The sequence below is a fragment of the Mauremys mutica genome, chromosome 6 (assembly GCF_020497125.1).
Source record: "Mauremys mutica isolate MM-2020 ecotype Southern chromosome 6, ASM2049712v1, whole genome shotgun sequence".
Classification (NCBI taxonomy): Eukaryota; Metazoa; Chordata; order Testudines; family Geoemydidae; genus Mauremys; species Mauremys mutica.
In genome coordinates, this window is record NC_059077.1 from 127,624,145 (window position 1) to 127,649,598 (window position 25,454).

At 47.3% G+C, this 25,454-nt stretch overlaps 1 protein-coding gene across 3 annotated transcripts in view; it reads right to left on the bottom strand.

Moving 5' to 3' along the window:
• Positions 1-25,454, bottom strand: part of PSD3 (pleckstrin and Sec7 domain containing 3) — a 159,850-nt gene that overhangs the window by 38,341 nt on the left and 96,055 nt on the right. For all 3 annotated transcript variants that reach the window (XM_045021178.1, XM_045021177.1, XM_045021179.1), the window contains one exon: positions 22,539-22,628. In XM_045021178.1, the coding sequence (XP_044877113.1) occupies positions 22,539-22,628 (90 nt within the window). The remainder of the gene's footprint in view (positions 1-22,538; positions 22,629-25,454) is intronic.

The window sequence follows — 25,454 nt, forward strand, 5'->3', positions numbered from 1 at the left end:
TGGTCCTGGGGGGGTGCCGGGGAGCGCCGTGTGTCCTGCACTAACCCCACGCGTTGACTTGCCTCTGGTACCGAGACTTCCCTCAGAGTCAAGGGTAACTGGGAGTCTACTGACTCTGAGCTTGACCGGGACCAACGCCGGGAGCGGTGTGGGCAGGGCCAGCTTTAGGCCTATTCCACCAATTCCCCTGAATCGGGCCCTGCGCCTAAGAGGGCCCCGCACCCAGTGAGAATCCCTTCCCTGGCTAGAGGCACCTTTTTAATTTTTACTCACCTGGCAGTGCTTTGGGTCTTCAGCGGCACTTCGGCAGCAGGTCCTTCGCTCGCTCTGGGTCTTCAGCGGCACTTCGGCGGCGGGTCCTTCAGTGCTACCGAAGACCTGGAGCGAGTGAAGGACCTGCCGCCGAAGTGCTGCCAAAGACTCAGAGTGCTGCCCGGTGTGTACAAGCCTCATGTGTTTTTTTTACATGCGGTTGTTTTTTTTTTTTAGTCATCCCTGCCAGGGCCCTGTCAAAACTGTTCGAATTGGGCCCCGCAATTCCTAAAGCCGGCCCTGGGTGCGGGGATGGTGACCTCGAAGGGTGTACCCTTGCCGGCTTTCCCTTCGATGGCACCTTGGGTCTGGGTGCCGGAGGCTTCTCCCTGGCTGGGAGGGGGCTCACTGTTGACAATCCAATGAGGTCTTTTGCAGCCCCAAAGGTGTCAGGCGTGGAGGGCTGATCTATTACGCCCTCGAGCCCTTCGTCCGCACTGAGTTCACTTCTGGCTGGACTTGGTGGGACTTGTGGTGCCAAAGTCGGTGCAGTGTCCATCCCGCTCTTCCCGGTACCCGGGGCCTGATATGGCGCCAGTCTCCTTTGCGGGGAGCATCCACGCCCCTCCTTTGGTTTTGCCTTGGGCCGCACCGGGGAAGATGAGCGGTGCTGGGGCCTACTATGGTGTCCCGAGGCCGACGGCTTGTGGTGCTTGGTCTCTTACCGACTCCGGGGCGCTCTGCACTGAGGAGGCTGGGGATGGTGTCGGGGGTTCCAGGCCTGATGGCTGCAGCGCGGCCTCTATCAGCAGCTGCTTTAAGCAAAAGTCTCTTTCTTTGTTTTCAGCTTAAAGGCCTTGCAGATCTTGCACTTCTCTGTTTGGTGAGCTTCCCCCAGACAACGTAGACAGGCGTCGTGGGGGTCACTAACTGGCACAGGCTTGCGGCACATGGCACAAGCCTTAAATCCTTGGGTCTGAGGCATGCCCTGGGGCCCGGGGCGGGTGCTGGAATCCTCCAAGCACTTAATCTGTTGGTGTCCAACAACAATGAAATGGTAATGAACCGATAACTAACTGATACCAGCTATGTACTTCTCAGGCTAAGGGATTGCTTCTCCTACCAGAGCAAGAGGTTGTTCCAATGCCAGGAATTGGAGGGGGTGGGCCAGCAGGGGTATATATACACGGCACAGTGGCGCCAATCTGGCGGGGGCCCCGCTGGGAGCCGCTAAGGGAAAAAGTTTCCGAAGCTCATGCACACCTAATGTGGAATGGATGTGAACAAGCACTTGAAGAAGAATCCTGACTTTCTTTAAGAAGTAAGTAGATGATGCCGTCCCTTGTCCAGGATGGACAATATGAACTGATTGCCAGGACTAAAAGGAACAGACAGAGTGCTAAGACTGGCTCTGCTGGGTAACATTCACCAGTCTGCCTGCACACACTCACTGCTTCCATGATCTCAGCAGCTACAGCAAAGGGAACTCCCCCCTTGCGTGTTCCCCTGCCTCTCCCCCAGCTTCCAGGTGCACCTGGGAGACGCACCAGTTAGCCCTCACAGTCGTCATCAGACCTTCCAGCAATGTTCAAGAAAGAGAGGGGCCACACCACAGCTGATGGATGGTGTGGAAGTCCTTTGGCTACTGCAGCCTGCCTATCGCCCTGCCAATGATGCCCTCCCAGGTTGTGTTACAAGCCAACCTACAGCACTGTCCACTCACCCAACAAGAGAAGACTTGCTCCCCACCCCACTAGCCTGGGGAAATCCATTCTCCGATACCCACCCCACACCAGCTGGAGGAGACTGGGTGAGAGGTGGAAGGAATGATGGATCTGAAAGGGGGAAGTGTACGGGATGGATGGTTTTGGTGTGGGTGGAGGGAAAGAGTAGGGGCTTGATAAGGATTTTGGGAGAGTGGAATTTTGAGAGTATCACCAACTGAGGCAGAATATTTTTGAGGGAGCCTCCTATTTTAAAATACATTGTCCTTAGAATAAAAAACTGCCATCCACACCAGCAGCAGAAAATGGAGACGGAAGGTTAGCCAAGCTCCCGAGAGCTGAGGGTGAAACACTGCACAGGCTACCTGTACTCTGTAATCTCAACACATCAGCCTAGCTAGAAAGATCAGTCCTGCACTTGCCTGAGCTTTTCATCAACATTATGGTTAGAGGGAGCCTATTGCATGACTGCGGACAAAACTGTTTGGCTAGCTGCACAAAGCCCAGTGAGGACAGATTAGAGATGTGCTCCAGAATATGGTAGCACTGGCAGAGCATATTTCAAAAATCTAGTTGGGGCATTTTACCATTCATGTGCCTTTGTGGAACAGGCTTAAGCTTTTTGCAGCTCGATACTGGACTGCAATATATCTAGGTATGTCTGCCTGGAGAAAAAGCTGTCAGCCAGGCTAGATCACGCAGTAGGTTCTGAGGGCATCAAGTGCATTTCATGTGACCCACATTTGAACCCAAGTCTCCAGAGGTGACCAAGAAACGTTAACCTGCTGCGCCATCTACACATGCCAACCTGCTGGCCAGCAGCTTTGAAAGCTGCAGATGCAGTTAGCATTAGCTACTGAAATATGGACCTGGCTAAGCCCAAGGGATGTGTGCCTCTCAGTTGTTGTTTGGCAGTAGATTAATGCGACTCAGGACAGCTGGGGTCTGTTCCCTCTGTGCCACGGGGCAGGTCACATGACCTCTCTCCACTCATTTCTTCCAGCTATAAAATAAGGCTCATGCTAGTCCCCTTTGTTAACTCCTTGAAGGTCCTGAAAGGGGTGTGCAAGCGCAAGATACCAGAGAGGGAGTTTGTTGCTGGAGGGGCAAGGAGGGACTAACAGACCAGACCCCGCTCCCCCAGCCAATGGACTAGAAACACCTTCCAGCCTGGTGTCCACTGGCAGTCATGTGACAGGCCCTTGGGGTTTTATTCCAGAATGTGTGATGTACCAGGGATGCAAGCAGGTGTAGGTGGAGAAGGGAACTTAGGCAAATAGCCACAGGTGACACAGGGGAAACAGGCTATAGGCTCAGGCTGAAGACAAAAAGAGAATTTATATACAACCAGGACTGGGATCCCATTGTGCTAGGCACTGTACAAACACACATGACCTGATTTTCACTTCCCCTAGGGCCTCTTTACATCTCTTGAACAATTACATTTACACTGTGCTGGCAGCACGGAAAGGCCTTGAAGGGGCTTTCATGTAAATGTGAATCAAGTCCATAGAGTGAGACTGTCCTTACCCCAGAGAGCTAACAAATGACCAGCCAGACTAAGAGTGGGAGGGGAAACAAGCAGAGAGAGGTGACATGATTTGCCCAAGGTTACATAGCAGGTCAGTAGCAGAGCCGGGAACAGAACAGTGGCTCCCAATCCAGTGAGCCTCCTCTAAAAAGGCAAACAGTCACCAGCTAAAAAAGAGAATAATAGGAAAAGATAAAAGAAAAATCTTTATAGTGCATGCGTCCTTCTGCTCCGTTTTGTTTGGCTCTGTCTCTCCTGTTTTGACTGTAAGCTTTTGTGGGCCGACACAGGTCTTCCTACATGTCTGTAAAGCACCCAGCACACTTTTGGATGCCAGATAAATAATAATAAGAATAGAGAAATACAGATGAATTTTGAGCAAAAAATAATACGGTAAAAATAAAAATGCATCCACAAACTGGGAAGAGGAGCTGAATAGTCTAGAGAAAAACAAACAGTATGTTTTCCATTTCAGCCATCAAATGCAAGCACTGCGGAAGCAGAATTCTATTAGCTTCAACAGGAATTCCACACATTATGATGATTATTTATATTACAGTAATACCTACAGGCACCAACTGAAATGAAAGGCCCACTGTGCTAGGAGCTGTTCATACACATAGTAAGAGATGGCCCCTGCCCTGGCAGCCTACGATCTAAACAAACAGGAGAGACAAAGGGAAGGGAGGGGAAACTGAGGCACAAAGGGGCGGTCAAGGTCACACAGCAGGTCAGTGGCAGAGACACTAACCCTAGAAGGCAGGTCTCCTGATTCCCAGGCCAGTGACCCACCCCGCATACCACAAGACCTCGCCACGCATGTGCATGGAGCAGCTTTATGAAAATGAATTGTCCCCGTCAATTCAGTGAAATCATTCACATCCCTAAAGTTAATTACATACAGAATGTTTGTGAAATCAGGGGCATGAAGAGCTTGAAGATCTATCCCTTACTCGGTAGCTTGTCAGAGTGGGATACAGGAGAGTGAGAGAAACAGCTGCCATGTACTTAATTCTGCCTCACTGTGCGGTCTGGACTAGCTGACATCGTGAAGTCTCTTCATTTCTATGATTCAGTGACAATGCACCAGCAATCTTCAGGAAGCCCTATCAAGTTATTTCACTGAAACAACCATGTCCATGTTGTGTTACTTATATTGAATAAAAGTCCTTCTCAAAAGCAATTTTACTGCAACTGTGAAGTAAAACCTTTGAAAAAGTTTGCACTGCTCCAAGACTAAGAGTGCTAGGTCTCCACTGAACATTGCACATACGAGTGCGTAACCCGGACAAAGCAAAGAATACTTGTGGAGAGAAGGGATTTTTTCGTTGTGCCATTCCTTCAGAAGAGTCTGCTGGAATGTAACTTCTGCACTGATGTATGTGGGATTTGGAACAGACAGACACAATAGGTCTCCAGCATAAATGAAATGCGTGCGTGTGGGTGTAAACATGATACATGAGCACATGCACACACACAAATCATGGCTAGACGCCTTTAGATGTTCTTCAAAACCACTCCGGCCTTATCTTGTTTTAACACTCCCTAGTGAGCAGCTACTAGCATTCTAACCTGTGTTATAATCTGTGTGCGGTGGAAAGGAAGGTAGAGGGAAATTTGTTCACCGTTTAAAGCATCTTGCTCACATACGTCCAGACGCTGTGAGGTGTTGGGCTGATGCTGAGTACCCCACTCCCACTGGAGGTGATCAGCACTTCTGGGAATGGGTACACAGAGAGTGGTGGAATGAGGCAGGCGTCAACCCTGCATACAATGTGTGTGTGTTTGCCTACATTGCTCTGCTGCTTCAAAGCACACTAAACCCAGTTCCTGGAGCAGCTGGTTATATCCATGTTAAGCAAACAACCATAAATACATCCCTACCAGCATACAGTGGAGCCTTCACAATAAATATTTTATGGTAATATTTAATCATGCAGTACAAGTGAGATGATATTTTTATCTAACTCCCTCATAGACAAAAGCAGAGCCATTTAAAGAGGGAAGGAAAAAGGATTTTAAAGAAGTCTGTATACATAATTTTCCAAAAATAAAAAAATTCCAAGAGAGAATTTGCAAATTCAGGCAGCTTGCCTAGGAGCAGAGCTCCAATTAGCATTCCAGCTAGCAAGTTTTCAGTGTTTACTGTTGCATCAAGCTTCGAGACAGGGCATCCCTCTAAAATCCGATCTATACAACACCAATCCTCTTTGCCTTCAGTCTCTTCTCAAACTGATGGATCTTTCCTGGCTTCACAGCAATTCAGGGATCACTAGAGATTACCCAGAGCCATATGAAATGCCTTCATTTCTCACCAGACCATCAGTACAAGATTTTCTATCATGTTATCCCTATTCACAGCAGACAGAAATATTGTGCATTTATTTTTTACCTTGCTTTCTTTAGCAGAAAACTCAGAGGAGTTGGAGATTTTCATAGACTTTGACCGGTGGGACTGTCGCCAAAGAGAGTCGTCTCGGGAGTATTTCACGGAACCTGTGGCTCTCACTCGGACCTTGCTGGTGCTCTGCACACTATTAACTCCAATCATTTCCAAGAGTGAGGGTGGGGGAGAGGAGAAACGGTGGCCCACCCTAGACCAGTGCAGTGTAGTAAAGCTGGAGACAAATCTGTAAGGACTGTCTGTGGAACCTAGGCTGGAGCTATCAGTGTTTGCTTAAAATGCACCAGGCTGTTTGCTCCAGCATCTTCAACTACACTGTTTTGAGCCAGTCTGATTGTTCCAGGCATTGCTCACGTCACTGGCCCTGAAAAAAAAGAGACAAACTCCACCCCTGCTCCCCTCCCTTCTTCAGCATACGCTCCCCGTCCCTGGACACACACTAACACAGGCACAAACACAAAGACACATATCCCAGATACTGGAACAAATGGCAACAGGCCAAGCAAAGCAATTCATTCTCAATTCAGAGAGCAACCCTTTTATTCCTGTGATGTCATGCCTCCTTCATTAAGGTCTCCAGTAAAATAAAGACACCACGAATAAAAGCCTTCAGTAATCTGTCAGGCACTGGCCCTTGCAAGTGAAAAATGCGGATGGATTCCAGGACACTACAAAACCAATCCCGGGGCTCTGAAAAGTGGGTTAGAAAAATAAAGACACCCCCATCACTGTCTGCCCTTAATGAATAGTAACAATGCTTAGCACCTCTGGCTGCATTGTTATCCAGATACCTCCAAGTGCCCTAAAAAGAGGCATGAAGGGGACACTGCAGTGCCCATTTTAAGATGGGGTAATTGAGGTGCAGGGGAGGGCAAGTGATTGTCCAAGGTCACCCAGTCAATCAGTTGCAGAATTGGGAATAGAAGCTCCCCTTTGCAGTGAAAATACGGGCAAAGGAAATAGATGCTCCAAAAAGCATTCCAAAACAGGAATGCAGCCCATATCCTGTACCCTGTCCTGCCAGCACATCCACACAGGTTAACAAACTGAGGGCAATTTGCAGCCCCATGCAAGCCCTAGGCACCACCTAAAGCCCACTCAAACCCCACTTTGAGGGCTTAAGTGATATATGGCCCCTATGCTGGTGCCTGTGCAGGAGCAAATGTCATCCAATCAGCATGCACAGTTTCAGAGAGGGTGGATGCTCCCAGTAAGGGAGAGGAGCTGGTTATCTAAACGCTGCAAAAGCGCCATCATTTCTGGCTCCTGGAGACCCAGACATAGCAGATTGCACGTAACCATAGCAACCAGCTCAGAGGCGAGAGCTCTCTCCTATGCAAGGCTCAGAGGTAGTGGCAGCTGCCGACACAGGATGGAGCAGGTAGTCAGCCAGTACAAGCGGGGAAGATGAGCGGATGATGGGAACATAGCCCCGAACCCAGGAGAGATGGTACCCATACAAATGGAGGTGAATCACAGGTGAAGCACTGTCTGGGATGCAGTGCTCAGCTGTCCCTGAGCTGAACATGAAAACGTTCCAGCGTGTGCCATTCACGTTGCTGCCCTCCGCAATGGCCTTTGCACTGCTGTGATATACACGATGTCTGACAAGTGGCTCTCACCAGGCAGCTGGAGATCCAGAACATCCAAGGGCCAGCAGGACTATTAAATCATGTAGTCTGACTCCCTGCACAACACAGGCCAGACAACCTCACCAGTCACATTCCCTCAGTGAGAGGAAAATCCTCAGGTGGTAGAGAGCTGGGTTAGCTGGCTGTGTGCCACTCTCTCTCCTCTGTAGGCAATGAAGAGAGGGCAACTAAAATGATCAGGGGGCTGGGGCAATGACTTACGAGAAGAGGCTGAGGGAACTGGGGTTATTTAGTCTGCAGAAGAGAAGAGTGAGGGGGGATTTGATAGCAGCCTTCAACTACCCGAAGAAGGTTCCAAAGAGGATGGAGCTCGGCTGTTCTCAGAGGTAGAAGATGACAGAATAAGGAGCAATGGTCTCAAGTTGCAGTGGGGGAGATCTAGGTTGGATATTAGGAAAAACTTTTTCACTAGGAGGGTGGTGAAGCATTGGAATGGGTTACCTAGGGAGGTGGTGGAATCTTCTTCCTTAGAGGTTTTTACGGCCTGGCTTGACAAAGCCCTGGCTGGGATGATTTAGTTGGGGATTGGTCCTGCTTTGAGCAGGGGGTTGGACTAGATGACCTCCTGAGGTCCCTTCCAACCCTGATATTCTATGATTCTATGAGTCCCTCCCTCAGCTGGGGGGCAAGCCTGTGGGGTGGCCAGAGCACTGCAGTTCCAGCTGGCCTAAGGGTTCTCAGGAAGTGCTGCTAGCCGCTGTAGGTTAGTGCAGAGACACATTTGTTACAGGAAACAAATGAACTGGGACTGGATGCAGTCCCCCCCATCCCACACTTGTTTACATACATCTGAACCGCAATCAGCATGCCTCACTGCCAGACACTCGGGTTCCTAGAGACAGAATGTGTATCGTGAGCACGGCAGCAGTGTGACAGGAGCAGAAGGTTTCTGCTACATCTGCCGCAGATCCATCTGCTAGTTCTCAGAATCTCCCGGACCCTGACCCACTCAGCAGCCATGTCTGTTAACTCCCACATGCACTGGCTGGAAGAGGTGGAAATCACCACTACTGGGGACACCTCTAAACCTTTCTTATTTGTTAGCACCTGCGTTTTTCATGAAGAGTTAAGGGTTGGTCATAAACACATTTTCCTTTCTGAAAGGCATCTCTTCTATTTGCTGTTGTGTCCCTGAGAAGTGAGTAAGTCACGTCCATTGTATTTTGCTCACAGCAGGAAGAGCATGTAACTTTCCTTAGACTCTCCACAGGCATACCCATTGTATCAGGCCATGAGGACAATGGCCTTCCCCCCACACCACCACCACTAGCAACAGCCTAGTAATTTAGGGATTAAAATAGCATTTCAGATTATTTATTGTCATCTGACTCCATCGTGGATTGATTGCATAAAAGTCTCTGTCATGGAAGATCCATGTGTGTAATGCAGCAAGAAACCATACTGAACTTACCCTAGAACTGCTCCAAGCAGGTCAGAAAAACGGAACTTGGGTCAATAAAAAGATACTTCAAGGAAATAAAAGTCAGTGGGCCAGATCCTGGTATAAAATCAGCAGCACTCCCCTGGGGTCAGTGGAGCTACACAAAGGCTCCGATCCTATTTCTGGAAGCTATAAATCAGCACCTCTGAAAATCAGGCCCTTGCTGTCTCTAGCTGGACACCCAAATTTTTTATTGGGGGGGGGGGGGGGGAGGTGTTGCCTCTGCCATGATGCCTACAGAGCTCCGGCTTGCTGCAAAGCTTAGGCAGTGGGCAAACTGAGCTCTTGGCTTATTGTACAGGGATTTGCTCCCTTTACTGCTACTTTCTCCTCTCGCTTTTATCATCACCTAGATCAGGGGTCGGCAACCTACGGCACACATGCAAAGGTGATTTTTGATGGCATGCAGCGGTGGACTGAGCGGCTCAGCCCGCTGCCGGTCTGGGGTCCCGGCCACCGGCCCCGCTCAGCCCAGACCGGCAGCGGGCTGAGCAGGGCCTGGGCTCCTTGTCTGGGGTTTCATTCACTCAGATGGCAGCAGGCTGAGTGGGGCCGGTGACCAGGACCTCTGACTGGTAGCTGGCACCACTCAGCCCGCTGCCAGCCTGGAGTTCCATTCACCCAGACCAGCAGCGGGCTGAGCGGGACTGGTGGCCAGGACCCCAGACTGACAGCGGGCTGAGCGGCTCAGCCTGCTGCCGGTCTGGGGCTCTGTCCGCCAGCTCCTGCCAGCTGGGATCCTGGCCGCCGGCCCCCCTCAGCCCGCTACCAGCCTGGGGTTCTGCTCACCCAGACCGGCAGGAGGCTGAGTGGGGCCAGCAGCTGGGACCCCAACTGGCAAGGGGCCGGCAGCTGGAACCCCAGACCGGCAGCAGACTGAGCCACTCGGCCCCCAGCTGGCCCCGCTCAGCCTGCCACCGGCCTGCTCAGCCTGCTGCCGGCTGAGTGAATGGAACCCCCGACAAGGATCCCAGGGAAGGGTCACACTAAATCGATAAGAGCTGCATTTTAATTTTATTTTAAATGAAGCTTCTTAAATATTTAAAAAACCTTATTTACTTTACATACAACAATAGTTTAGTTATATAATATAGAAACAGAGAGAGCCCTTCTACAAATGTTAAAATGTATTACTGGCATGTGAAACCTTAAATTACAGTGAACTTGGCACACCACTTCTGAAAGGTTGCCGACCCCTGACCTAGATTATGAGCTCCTAGGGGGAGGGAGTATCATCTCCCTGCACATCTGTACAGCACCTTGCACAACTGGGCCCTGATTCCTGATTGGTGCTGCCAGGTGCTACTGCTGTATAAATAATAAACAGCAGCAGGAAGAAATTAGCGAATATTTGGCTGGACAGTTTGGAGAGATTCAGTTAATGGAATTTATTTTAGTTCAAAATATTAGACAGTGATATGAATGCGAAAGACCTACATTGTGATATGGGAAGAGAAATTCGATATGGGCTTTGTGGAGCACAGTCAAAGGCCTGGTCTACACGACAGTTAGGTCGACTTAAAGCAGCTGATACCTGGAGCCGTGGCGGGGCTCTGGCTGTCAGCACCCAACAAGGCCCCACACTGACAGTTAAATTGGTGCAAGTTCTCCTGGTGAGGGCATGTACCCTGACAGAAGGAGCTAGTGTGGACATGCCAAAACGATTTATTTACTGCAGTGGCTGTATGTCAATGTAACTTAAGTCAACTTCATTTTAGAATGTAGACTTGCCCAAAGTAACTCCCACTATTGTACTGAAAGAAGAGCTTTGCTATCTACAAAGAGACAAGAATCCATTAGTACCACTCAAGCCTGAGCCTAATGACAAAAAATAAATATTCGTTTAAAAAAATCCCAACCCACTCCTGAGACCAAATGACATATTTGTGCAGCATAGTTATTAGGACACAGGAAAGACAACAATATTAAGTGAATCTGTGTATTCGCCAGAGGAAGATTTCCCTCTGTTTAAAAAAGCCAACCCCACAATCCAAACACACACAATGCAAACGGGTTCCGTTGCATGAATGAAGCGTATAGAATATAGATCTTCTTAAACATAGCCACCAAAAGGTGATCGGCAATCGGCTGTCTCTGGGGAGCTGATATTTAATATGATTTCTGAGGTCTGTTGACCATAGGTTGACAACATAAATTAAATCTTAATGCCTCAATTGACCGTGTATACAGCAGTCACTGATACCTGACCGCAACTACTTTTGTCTTCTACACGCACAAGTAGTCAGGTAAAGGCAAAAATGAGGAGATGCTGTAATAGGATAACAGCATGTTTCATGCATGGTCGGAGGAGGATGGATATCGATGTAGCTTTCTGATGTTATCTAGCTATGCTGTCTTCATGCTAGCCATCTATCCTCGCTGACCGCAATACACTATACAAGACAAGACATTTACAGAAATGCTGGGTCTGATCCTGCCCCCATGGAAGTCTAGAGCAAAACTTCCATTGACTTCCACACAGGAGGATCAAGCCTGCTGTGTTCTTCTGAGGTAAAATGTACTATGTACATGTATGTATTCTGTGTTTGAACACAATGAAGAGTCCCATATGTCCATGGAGCTGATTCTGATCTCACCCTATGCTTTGCATCAGTAAATCGATTCAGGTCAGCAGAGTAACACCAACACAGTATTGGTGTGAGATCAGAATCAGGCCTCACCCTTCAATTTCCTTTTTTTCCCTTTTTTGCTGGTGGTGGGGGTAGGGGAAGAAGTAGGAGAAGGGGAAACTCTCCTAACTCTTTCGTTGCTGAAATAAAGTCTCATGTTACTAACCATGGGGACTGCTATGATAATGAAAACAAACTCCTCTGCAACAATTGGGATTTAACGGATACCACACAAATGCTGCAAAAATCACTCTGAACATTCCCTTTACAACTGCTAGAAATATAGCAGGAGAATGAAGAAACTTCACTCCCCAGCTAGACCCTTCCCTCAGCCCACAATAACACAATATTTTAGGCCATACTATTTTTTATTTATATCAAAACAGGAATAACCTGCAAGGGAATCAGGTCCTGTTATTACATTACTTGCTTTAATAACTATATTCTAATTACGTCCTCTGCTTGCAAAGACAAATAGGATAATACGTTAATTGAGACTTCCATTTAAAAATTATCAGCATATTATTTAATATAAAAAAGTCATTAAGTTAAAGATGCAACAGAAGATGTACCATTGAATACAGCCATAAAAAAAAAAAAAAGCCCATCTAGTAAAAACCTAGACATCACAACTGAGGTTAAAGAAGGGCTGGTTTCAGAAGCAACAGCTGAATCACACATATGCGTAAACACAGAAAAAAAATCTCTGGCTAGTTCATTGACAACCTTGACTCTGCCCCTGCAATAAACACTCCCAACAGTGCTGAAGCCTAAATTGCCCAGCTTAGATGCTCTTCATACGGCCTTCTCTCAGAACCGTACGTACGAACGCTCATGCCATCCCCTGATTCATACAGCCGAGCACAATCCACAAAATGAAGGCTACTTTAACAACGGCGGGGGCTTTACATAGGTGTCCTGTCTGGCATTTGGTGCAATGCCTTCTAAGAGATGGAGCATGGAAGGCAAAGGCCAGGGGGCAAAGCTGGCCTGTGGTTTAAATTAGAGGTTGCTCTCCTGGGCTGCCTACAGGCTGCACAGCACTCCCTGTGGAGCTCCTTGCTATGGAGACAGCCCTCTGACATGCTCCTTCCTGTTCCTAGCCCCACCTCCAGCATGCCCCCAAGGCCTGGGCCTGTGGAAGGGAATAGCACAGGGGCAATGAAGTCAGGTCTATGTTGCTCCAGTGCCAGGAGAACTCTGCCCCAGCCCCTGTAGCTCCTGTGTGGCTCCTACATACCAGCGAGACCAGAACCAGCCCCTTAGGGTATGACTGTACTGCATGCTAAGCCCACTCTCTGACTCAGCTTGAGCCCAAGCTCCACTTCCATCCACACACGGATCAGTTTGACTCGGGTCAGCCAGCATTCATGACCCAAGTCCTAGGACCCTACTTTGGGGTGCGTCAGAGCCAGAGCCTGTCATTTTGCAGTGTGGACTCAGTTCAAGCTACACACTCAAGTCAGCAGGTCGGCATAGTGCAGCATGGACATGTGAGCACAGCTGAGACCTGGGTCCAGCAACTGTAAACCCAGGATTGCAATACAGCGCAGACACTCGAGTGCGAGTTGGGAAACCCCGAGTCCACAAGCCCAGTCCCACAGACTTGGGCTTACAATGCAGTGTAGACGTACCCTTAGCGTTTACTATGATCTTATTAATACCTTACACAGGTCATCATCAGGTAATATGACCTTGAAAGAAAACTAAGTGCTCTATTTAACATCAGGCATCAAAGAAAAACCATCAACATTCAAGCTGCAACCCAATGTTCTTGTTTGAAGGGATAATAGTTGAAGTAGGTCACGGAGAGTAGCCCAATGTCATTCTCAAGGTGTGATGACTAACAGAATGCAAGAACACAGAGGGTTTATACAGCAGTCATACCAAAACCAATGGAAACGGCATTTTAAAAAAATGGTATAAATTGTATTTCTACTTCCCCTTCCCCCGAGTTGCAGTACAGAACTTAAATTTCTAGCAGATTAGTGGGTGGAAGATCAAAGAATGTTTTTCAGAATTTGTTTTCTACCCACATGGAGGTGGGAGTAATATGTCAGAAGGACCAAAATGTGTGCGTGACATTATATTAGAGATTTCCCGACTCAGAAGGATCCAAGGCTTCTGATTTTAAAGGGACAGTCATTTCTGAATAGTACTGTATGTATTTTCTGAACTGACAATCTTGACAATTTAGAGGGCTAGATAGAAAGCTCAGAATTTTCATGTCATCTTCTAGAACTGCTAAACATTTCAGTTAACAAGTCAGACTGTAACTGACAGCTTTTATTATTTAACAGGATGAAGAAACTGATTGTTCCCACCTGGAAGAGTCCATTTTTAAATGATCCATCCACAGACAATACATCAGTGAGACTTTGCCTTCTTGGATGAAAACAAACCCCTCAAACAATCACTCAGAAACCGGTACTAAACTACATCGTTGCTGCTGCTAACACTGGCGACTCTGAGCTGACTCTCCCTCATTCCCTGCCCCCGACAGGTCCGCACAAAGAGTCGAGCCCCATTGTGCTAGCTGCCCTATAAACGTATAGGGAGAGAGAGTTTCTTCCCCAAAGAGTTTACAGCGCAAATAGCTAAAGAGCAAGAGCAGCACAGAGAGGTGAAGGTCACTCAATCCATCAGCGGCACAATCAGGAACACAACCCAGGTGTTCCAACTCCCAGCCCAATGCTCTTTTCACTGGGCAATCCCTGAAGTCTATAAGAAGAGAATATGTATTTCTAAACAGCTATTAAAGCTTTTGTCTCTTGAGCTGTTCGTCACTGTTCAAAAAGTTTTATCTTCCTCTATTCAGAGGCACAAAGCTGGCATACAGAATTTTTTGCTGCTAGCTTGTGTTGATTTCCCAGACAAAACACTAGGGCTTATCTGCCTTTAGAGAAGAATACAGATATTAGATTTTTCTGCTTACGTGGTTTGACTCAAAATCCTGGAATCTGGAAATAAAGTATTGTAGTAACTTTTCATTATCTAGCAATCATCTGCCTTAACAACAACACAACACTTATCATGCTAATATACCTCTTAGGGACAGATTCCAATACCCCTTCTCACATCTGTATTCCAATAAGGCTATTCATAGAGTAAGGTACTATTCAATGTAAGGGTATCAGAATCTCACTGGTTAGAGAAGCTAATTAGCAATAGATACTAATTATAACCACTATCTGCAACATATCATAGTTCACAGTTCTGCATGATAAACAAACAGGTTTGCTTTAACTGGCTAAGGTACCTAACAAGTTATAATCCACAACACTCGAAACCACTAGCTACAGGAAAGAAAGATTAAGCCCACAGGAGCACTGGCAGCAAACAGTGGGCAGGATTAAGGTGATGTGGGTGTGACCTTGATGACGGGTTGAGCAGTGTTAATTTGTTAGGGTGTCTGTTTAGGATGATATATGCATGTAAGCAGATGGTTTTACTCTGTATTTTCTCAGCTTTGTCAGTTTTTCAGGATGGCATTATTACTTCTTAGCAACCCGAATGGTTTTTGGACAAGTGATTTTTCATATTTAAATGTATTACAATGGGCTACAGAAAACAGCCTGTAAATTTTGTCCTTTCTGGGGTAAAAACTAAAACAGACTGAAGAAGACCAAATGCCTTCATTTTTTGGGGGTGTGTGTGTGTTGTTTTGAGTTCTTTTGGTGAAATGTTCTCTAAATTCTTGATCCCATATTGAATAGAATTCTATTTTTTTTTTGCTGTCTATACTTCTTGCTGTCCTCATTTGCAATACTATACCAATAAAAACACTCTAGGAATTAATGCTGTCAACCAGTGGTCCTCAGCCTTTCCCTGCTGACACTTCCCCAGGACTCTCTTCTCTTCTAGCTGTGAAGTAGCTAGCCTCCCCTTTGCATTTTGCAGCAGCAGGGGGTTACGGCCCCTTAGTGCAGAACCCATGCTGTACACAAATGTAAAGGCGTGCAGAGGATACAAAGGAAAGCAATTAATGTGCATACAGCAGCATGATCAGTATGATTTTCTCCGGGTAAATATGAGAGGAACAACTAAGCTACTTTAAGCTCGCCCCTTTTCTCCATTAGGCATCTGAAATGACTGGACTGGACCAAATAGAATGCCAGGAATCCTTTTCTAATCAAGTGTTTCCTTTGGAGGGTTTAAGGGGGAAAAAAACTCATGCTAGACAGAAAGGCAAGAGACAAACTGAAACAAAACCTTAAGTGCAAGAAACTGACAGCAAATTGAGAGACACACTGCCTCGCAGCTTCCATAGGAAATTGCACAGCCCAGGAAACAGATCAAGTATTCATATGATTTCAGAAACTACTGGCCAGATTTTCAAGAGCTCAGCACCTAGTAGCTCCCACTTAAAAATGTGGCCACTGCATTGAGGTGCCTCTATGGGAGATGAGCTGGCGCTCAAAATGGCTTTGAAAAATCGGGCCTTAAAAGTCCAAGTCTTCAAGCTGGATTTGAATCCTACCCCCATCAGACATTTCCTGACAACAGTTATAACCAGCTAGTCTGTATTATTGTACACTGTACTCCTGTCTCTTCTCCTTTTGGTACAGTTACCCTAGTGCACAGCTCTCTAACCTCCCGTCAGCTTTATGAATAGCCAACACCTTCCATCAACACAGCAAGCAGGTAGCAATTACATAACTGGCCTATTTCCATTTCACGTGTTATGGGGAAATGGGGCAGCCACAGACATCCTGCTGGGGACCAGCCAGCTACAGGACTCACATGAGACAGACAGCTATAGCTATGGAATAAAACCTTGTCTCATTCCAGCTTCCTCCATCATCAGTCCAAGGGGGTAACTCACAACAAATGATCTTGGTTCTCTAGGGACACTATACCAATCACTCTGAGTCCAAAGAAAACCAAGTACCGCCTTGGGCCCTACAGGCAGGGATCACCTTGGCTCAGAGCTCAATAACACAGCGTTCTTCCCTAAAACTATAGAGACCCTCTCATAGCCTAAACATTGCCTTTGAGGGTGTCTACGCAGCAGCTGGAAGGTGTAATTCTTCAAAGATGCTTCAAAGGAAATTGCAAAATTCCCCCATTTCCCTTATTTCACCCATGATTATGCCATGGGTGAAATTTCTACATGGCCCCAGGACTGTTGACTAGCTTATGTGCTGCCATAATTGTACACGAGTTGAATCTGCAGATACTGTTCTTCACAGCCGTCAGGCCAAAACTCCTGAGCAACAAGCCAGTGACTTCCACCCAGCAGGTCCCATATCAAGCCCAATATCTTACACATGCAACTTTTCCTTTTAAAATGTTATTGGTTTATTGCCCTTGAATTTGACAGATCAGCTCTGCTCTGGATTGTGCCCTTTTGAAATTAGAGCTATTTGCCTGGATGAGAAAGGGTTAATTCATGCCCTTTGATTCCATTTCCTCTTACTCATCTCCTTTCTAAACTAAAAGGGCGCTAATTGTTTGGCTCTCAGGCTAAAACCCCCTCACTCCACACCACAGATCACCCTCATGGGCCTTCAGGAACCCTTTGACAGACCTGGTATGCCTTTCTGGAGTGCTGGTGACCAAGCTGAATGTTGTATCCAAGGTGAGGATGCAGAGTATCACTGATTTAGTGAAGACTGAAGTATTTGCTGGGTTATTCTCCTGATCTCATCTCACTGCGTACAACTGGATATCTTATTAACTTTGTGAACACCCTGCACCCTTCCAAGGGCCTCACTCATGCCAGTGTAAATCCACAAGAACTCCAGCGAAGTCAATGGAGTTATACCAGAGTAGAGGTGTTATGGGCTAGAGGAGAAAAGGACCTCTAGATAAATTCCATCTATTATCTAGTCCAGGAGTTCTCAACCTTTTCCACACTGAGACCACCCTGCCCCCATCACATTTAGCCAGGATGTAGCCATGACCTTTCTCCCGACACTGCTCATTCATTTTCACTGGCCTCTGGTGAATTTCATCTGCCTCTGTGTTGCCCAATTTCTAAGTTTTATTATTAGATCCCCCCCGCCCCTATCCCACTCCCTGACTTTACAGTAACTAACCAGAATTTCAGGTATGTTTGCTCTGAAGAGCTTTGAGTTCAGCTTGCTACCCTGGGTTCTTCCATTTATTGCAAATCTGCCGCTGGTCCCCAGTTGTAAATGTATGTAGCTGTGTGATTCCAGATTTGCTTTAGGAGTGAGCAACACAACTACATAAGGCTATATAGATACAGTCATCACTGACATTTCATATTCCTTGCAGGGTTTTATTAGACTTCCAAAGATCAAGGAATTGTTACTAGAAAAGTGTACTATTTCAATGGGCTGAAAGGGAAACACTACTATGAAGTCAGGGTCAACTTGTCTGACAGATCACAGGCCGATATGATGCAAAATCCCTGGTGTGGCTGGCATATGTAAACTCAGAATCAAAGGGTGTGATTTTAAAAAAAGCCTCAGTGCCTTTGAAACATTTCGCCCAAAAATCTAACTCTGCCTAGATTTAACGGGCCTGATTCTCCCTCTCTTACGCCAGTTAACACCATAGATGTCAATGAAGTTCTTCCTGATTTACACCTGTGCAAGGGAGGGGAGAATCACAGCCTGGGGGCCTGATTCTCATTTACCCCAAGACTCTTTACATCAGTCTAATGACATGGAGAGGCCTCTGAGTGAGTGTAGTAACAACTGGCACCCACTTAGAGACCCCTGCACTGCCAGAGCACCATAAAGTGGCCTTAATGTAAACAAGACTCAGGTCCAATATCTCCATTTATATTGTCCATTAATAACTGATGGCAGTGACAGACAGTTTTACTGCAGCTAGGGTGGAATGAAATGCAAGCCAAACATCTCTCCCTGCCTGGTAAAGTATTGATTGGATAAATACTGCAATCAGATCTCAGGGGAACCAAGCTTTTAATCTCAGTTACTTATGCTTCTATGCCGCTACAGTTTTCAACATTAAAAAAAAACTAACCTCAGATCTGACAAAGGGCGGGGGGCGGGGGAATGGATCAACAGACTGAGATATCAGAGTAAAGCTCTATTCAGTGTTAATGAGCAGATCTGCAGGAAGACACAAGGTGCTGAAGATTGGATCTGGATTTCTCATTTAAAATTCCAGCAAGAATAAAATCTTAGCTCCTGAAGCAGTATCAAAGACTCTGCAGCCTAACTCTAAAGCTCTGTGCTGTATATCCAAATGTTGATATTGTACAAGAAACCTTAGTAAAACAAAGAGACCTCTCTTGGGGGAGAGGGAGAATCAGATCTCACATCAGAGAGCTTCTCAAGCTGATAATGAAGAGAGTATTACCTAGCTCCCAGCAGTCTCATCATTCTACTTCACAGGACGCAGCAAGCTTGATGTCAGCAAACCAAAATGTTGCTATTTCAAAGGCATACAAAATAAACACACAGCCAGATTCTGCTCTCAGTGGCACTGAAGGTTAATGGGACTGACTGAGTATAATTAGAGGCAAGAGTTAATTTTTACTTGATCTTTGGTTGTTTTAGATACCATGCAGGAGAGCAGTATCTGCAGCTTTTAGCTAAATATGGCTCTTCCTTGCCATGGCAATTCAGACTCCACTTGTTGCATACACCATGGCCAGCTTCCTGGAGAATTAGCTAGATGGTTCCTGAGGCTTTCAGTTATTTTTTTTTCCCTTAGAATCATAGAAAATCAGGGTTGGAAGAGACCTCAGGAGCTCATCTAGTCCAACCCCCTGCTCAAAGCAGGACCAACACCAACTAACAGAACAAGGAGTAATGGTCTCAAGTTGCAGAGGGGGAGGTTTAGGTTGGACATTAGGAAAAACTTTTTCACTAGTAGGGTGGTGAAGCACTGGAATGGGTTACCTAGGGAGGTAGTGGAATCTCCTTCCTTAGCGGTTTTTAAGGTCAGGCTTGACAAAGCCCTGGCTGGGATGATTTAGTTGGGTTTGGTCCTGCTTTGAGCAGGGGGTTGGACTAGATGACCTCCTGAGGTCCCTTCCAACCCTGAGATTCTATGATTCTATGATTAAATCATCCCAGCCAGGGCTTTGTCAAGCTGGGCCTTAACAACCTCTAAGGATGGAGATTTCACCACCTCCCTAGGGAACCCATTCCAGGGCTTCACCACCCTCCTAGTGAAATAGATTTTCCTAATATCCAACCTAGATCTCCTCCACTGCAACTTGAGACCATTACTCCTTGTTCTGTCATCTGCCACCACTGAGAACAGCCACGCTCCATCCTCTTTGGAACCTTCTTCAGGTAGTTGAAGGCTGCTATCAAATCCCCCCTCACTCTTCTCTTCTGCAGACTAAATAACCCCAGTTCCCTCAGCCTCTTCTCGTAACTCATGTGCCCCAGCCCCCTAATCATTTTTGTTGCCCTCTGCTGGACTCTCTCCAATTTGTCCTCATCCCTTCTGTAGTGGGGGGCCCAAAACTGGACACAGTACTCCAGATAAGACCTCACCAGTGCCAAATAGAGGGGAATAATCACTCCGCTCAATCTGGTGGCAATGCTCCTCCTAATACAGCCCAATATGCTGTTGGCCTTCTTGGCAACAAGGGTACACTGCTGACACATATCCAGCTTCTCATCCACTGTAATCCCCCAGGTCCTTTTCTGCAGAACTGCTGCTTAGCCCTGAGCCTACAAAAATAAAAATTAATTTTCCCTGCATCCACTAAATGTGGAAAATATACCTTTAAGCCCAGCTCCATATAATGGTAAATACCTAGCTTGCCAGTGAGAGGAGAATGGAGAAAGAATTGTGACTCGCAGAGGTCCAGTTCTCTCCCTGACCCCTGCTGTATTGATGAGAGGTGGGCGTCTGGTATTCTCAAACTCTTGTTCGCTGTTACGTTTTCAGCTGTGACATCATGCCACCTTGTGGACTCTGCATAGATCTAACAGGAATTGCGAAGTCAAGAGCAAGGACACTAGAGAGGCACTGTTTTTAGGGGTTCTGAGTCAGACACTGAATTTGCTTTCATCCATAGTGTTCCTAATGGAACAGTTAAATTAAAAGCATTTTGCTGAAGCACCTTGCTGAATAAAGGCCTATGTGACTGCTTTTTATTTCTAAACATAAAGCCTGTATCGGCTGCTAAGATATCCGCTGCAGACTGCCAGTAAGAGCTATTGAAAAACAAGGCTACTGCTTTTCGGTACATTCCGATTTACTAAGAAAAAACAATGAGAGGCAAACACTCAATTGTGCCAGAGCACATCTCAGCAGAATCGGGGGACAGGCAACAGTGGCTCTAAAAGCCACGTTTCTGCCTCCTCCCCCTCTGATCCTGGGGCTGGACAGGGGTCAAATCAGCCTCCCACACAGATGAGAGTATGTGCGGGACAAGGGCAGGGACTGATGGAGAGTACTGCGTTCCTGCCAGACTCTCTTTAGCCCCCAAAACAACCCCTCCAAGCCCCATCCCACTCCCTATGCTGGGATGGGATGGGCTAGCACAGAGCCAGCTATCCCAGGTTTATAGCTACCCATTTAGGATAGCTTTAAGGTCAGTGCTAAAGGTCCTTAATAGCACAGGCCAGGATAATGATCATTATTCTTCCAACAGTGGAAAAATAAACAGCAGGTGAGACCAATGGAAATCTTCCTTTTGTACACTACACGGGCTATTTAAAGACAGCATTGGAGATCTAGCTAGTCAATAAGAGCCTTTAATTAGTCTGCCAAGTAATCCCACTATGCCTCTCCAAGGCAATGGTAGAAATGAGTTTACCTGTGAGTGTCCTTTCAGTGACACTTTGATTATTAACCATCCAGGCCAAGGCTTTTATTTTTTTCCAAATAGGGGCTTAAATTTAGGAAACAGAGCCCAGGAGGAGCCAAAAGTAACCGGAGAAACCACAAAAATTAAAAATCAGAGGAGTAGCCGTGTTAGTCTGGATCTGTAAAAGCAGCAAAGAGTCCTGTGGCATCTATTAGACTAACAGACGTATTGGAGCATGAGCTTTCGTGGGTGAATACCCACTTCGTCGGATGCCGACGAAGTGGGTATTCACCCACGAAAGCTCATGCTCCAATATGTCTGTTAGTCTATAAGGTGCCACAGGACTCTTTGCTGCTTTTAAAAATTAAAAAATGACCCTGATCTATATACTGTGTCTTGCATTTCATTAGGGGCCTGATCCAAAGCCCATTGAAGCCAATGGGAATCTTTCCACTGACTTCAGTAGATTTTGGGTCAGGTGCCAGGTGCAACAATATTTCGTATTTTCCCATTACTGAACAATTCATGAACTCTAGTGTAAACTCTTGTCTCCCTTCAAACAGCCTGATGTTTCATGCCAACAACCAAACAAAGGAAAAGAAATATTTCCCCTATTATTGCTACTAAAACGAGATTAAGCCAGCTCAGGCTCTCTGCAGTTATTCACATCTGAAGACTCGCAAAAATTATACAAACAAACCCTGAAGAAAAGCAGTACAATGCATTCTAATCTGAAATTATCTCTCTCATTTTGATGCGAAAGCCCCTATGCGCCTCTTCCCAAGCTCTATATAAAACTTATAGAATACACAATTCAAGGGTCCCTCTTAAATATTCAGTTGCAATAACTGGCTGGCTTTGTTCCTGCTCTTATCATTACATAGCACTCGTAGATTGTGCCACACCTTTGTTTCCTTTTATTAAAAACTCTGGCCTCAAACCTGCAAAGACTAATGCACAGACTTACCTTTATGCACTGCAAGTACCCGCATTGGGACTACTAATTGACTTTGTAGGAGTGAATTTTTTTATGTACTTTGGGAGCAGAGAAAAGCCCATTCACCATCGTGACTGACAAACAGGAATTCAATAAACTGCATGGTCTATTGTAACTGTGACTCAGGAACCAGTCAGTGAAGGCACAACCAAATCTCTTATTTTAAAACCAGCAGTTAAATTCATCCCTTACCTTCAGCAACGCCCTAGGGAAATCTTTGCCTTCGTTCATCCCCTGAAGGTTGGCAATGAATTCGTGGCAGGTCATCTTTTTCCCAATGTTCTGGAAGTCACCAAAAGATACATTACAGAAACATAGTCAGATTGGTGCTGTTGTCCAACAACAGTTAGGCCTAAGAAAACCACGTCTGGATGGATGGCATCTCCTTGCTTTAGTCTAAGCCCAAGGCAGGCCGTGCAGAGAAGCATTCTCAGAATTATACAGACATCGGTGCACACACGTCTTCAGGAACCCAGCAGGAAAACGCACAAGCAGTGTGTGTTAATAACCCAGCCTCCCGTTCAAACAATAGATGTTAAGTAGTACACAAACATCATAATGAGGATGGAGGTGGTGGTGGTGTTTCCTAGCACTTGCCCTGTGCTTTTCATCCACAGATCTCCAAGCATTTAACAAAGGGTGGAGTTATGTTCATAGAACTTTAAGGTCTGAATTCACAGAAAGCTGGAGCCATGTTGCCAAAGCTGCTGTCCAGAAGCTAGAAAGAACTTCTTTCACCAGGGTTACAAACTGAAACTTGAACTGGAAAATAAAGCTCTGAATTAAACTCCATATTTCTAACCCTAACTTTCGGTGACTCCCTGAGGTTGGGGCTGCACTGGCATTTCCAATCCAAAGGGCCTTTTTTAGTGTATAGCTGGAGTGGGCAAACTTTTTGGGCTGAGGGGCACATCCGGGTGGGGAAATTGTATGCAGGGCCGGGGCAGAGGGTTGGGGTGTGGGAGGGACTGCGGAAGGGGTGCAGGAAGGGGCAGAGGAGGGGTGCGAGCTGTATGAGGGGGCTCAGGGCAGGGGGTTGGGGTGCAGGAGGGGTGCGGAGTACAGGAGGGGGCTCAGGGCAGCGGTGCAGGAGGGGTGTGGACTGCGGAGGGGGCTCAGGGCAGGGGGTTGGGGTGCACAGCGGTACAGGGTGCGGCAGGGAGTTGGAGTGTAGGAGGGGTGCGAGGTGCAGGCAGGGGGCTTAGGGCAGGGAGTTGGGGGGCGGGGTGCAGGAGGGGTTCGGACTCCGGCCTGGCGCTGCTTACCTAAAGCGGCGCACACCGGGGCTGGGACAGGCTCCCTGCCTGCCTGCCCCGGCCCCGCGCCGCTCCCGGAAGCGCTGCAGCCCCTGGGGGAGGGGGGGCAGAGAGCTCCGTGCGTGCTGCCCTTGCCATGCCTCCAGGTACCTCCCCCAAAGCTCCCATTGGCTGCGGTTCCCTGTTCCTGGCCAATGGGAGCTGCGGGGGGGGGGGGGGGGGGAAGGGAGCGGTGCCTGGAGGCAAGGGTAACGCATGGAGCCCTCTGCCCTCTCCCCCGCCCACGGGCCGCAGGGACGTGGTGCCAGTCGCTTCTGAGGTGGGTGCGGGGCCCACAGTGCCATGGGGGGCAATCCCGCGGGCCAGATCCAAAGCCCTGAGAGGCCGGATCCGGCCTGCAGGCCGTAGTTTGCCCACCCCTGGTTTATAGTCTCACTTGCACTCAGGTGATCAGCAGCAGGGTCGGAGCACCCAGGTTACCCTGGCCTGGCTGTGAGCAGCCACACTGCAAAGGCCTACCCAAGTCACTGTGACCTCACTGGTGCTGCGCTCCCCCGTGTGTGTCACTAGGACTTCCGGGGGGCATATCCCAGGGGTCTTAGCACTGCAATAAGCTGAGCCACTTTCTGATTCTTTCCCAGTGAACTTTGGGAGAACTTGTCTGTCCATCCGGGCACATGGGGGAATTGTGGGAAGACAGTGAATCACTCACTACAAAGTGGGCAGGTTACCACCCTGAGTTAAAGCAGCGCTAGCTTATGCCCTAGCTGGGTTGAAAGCACCACAAAACTCTGATGAGAAGGCTCCATGTGCGACAGGAGCTGGCTTAGGGACAACACGTGAGGAAGAGCCTGGGTTCACTCTGCTGTGCAGACAGGCCCTGACAGGCTGAAGGAGCTCCATCTATTATACAAGTTATGGGCTTTTAGGGCTACATCTTCCCTTGTTCTTTGTGCCTGCTACTCCTCACCAGAGCACACGGCAGGGAGAGGTGAGGAGCCAGGATTCCACCCCCACCACATCACCCAGCAATGCTGATCCGGCAAGATGCTGCACTTTGCTACTGTATAAGCCAGCAATAAATCACTCCCCCTTCTCACAGAGCAACCAGGAAGGAACTGTGCCGTCAGAAGGGTGTCTAACCTACACTCTCTCCTGGAGCAGTACACACCAGCCCCCAACCTGGCCCTAACTCCTGCTTTTATTAAGCTTCAAGAAACAGCTCTGAACGAGTGAGGTTTTAATTTCAGATTTAGGCTTTTGCTGCTACAGTCAGACCCTAAAATTACAATTCATTTCCCCACCTGAAGTGGGTTGCTACCATTATTAATAAGTTCCTTCTTAGATCTTCTTTTCCAGCACATGGTAACTGAAGAGGCTTACTCCAGTACATGGAAAGAGGATGAACTGCAGCAAGACAGGGAGGAATAAAGGGGGTTCATTAGATCCATTCATTTACTTCTTTGGTAGGCTTCACTGCATAACAGAGACATGCTAACAGCCTGGAGCACTATACTGGAGTTAGAAAACAGGAGTTACGATATGTGCAGAAGAGGCTGCATTCAAAGTTATAAACACCCAACTTATCACCTATAAGAGAAAAGCAAAAGAATATAAAGATTATAGGTGATCCAAGGAAGAAAAGGACAAGAGAAATACATGCAGGATTCTGTTACTTGTTATGGCAGCTGCTCTGCGTTCTCCAAACTTAAGACAACATGGTAATAACCACCAGTCACAGAAATCTGCAGGGTTACACGGTCTTACGACAAACAGAATCAGCTTAGCCTCAGCAGCAGTGTAAAGGGATAGTCTCCAGCTAAACAACGGAGCAATCTCTGGGGCACATTCC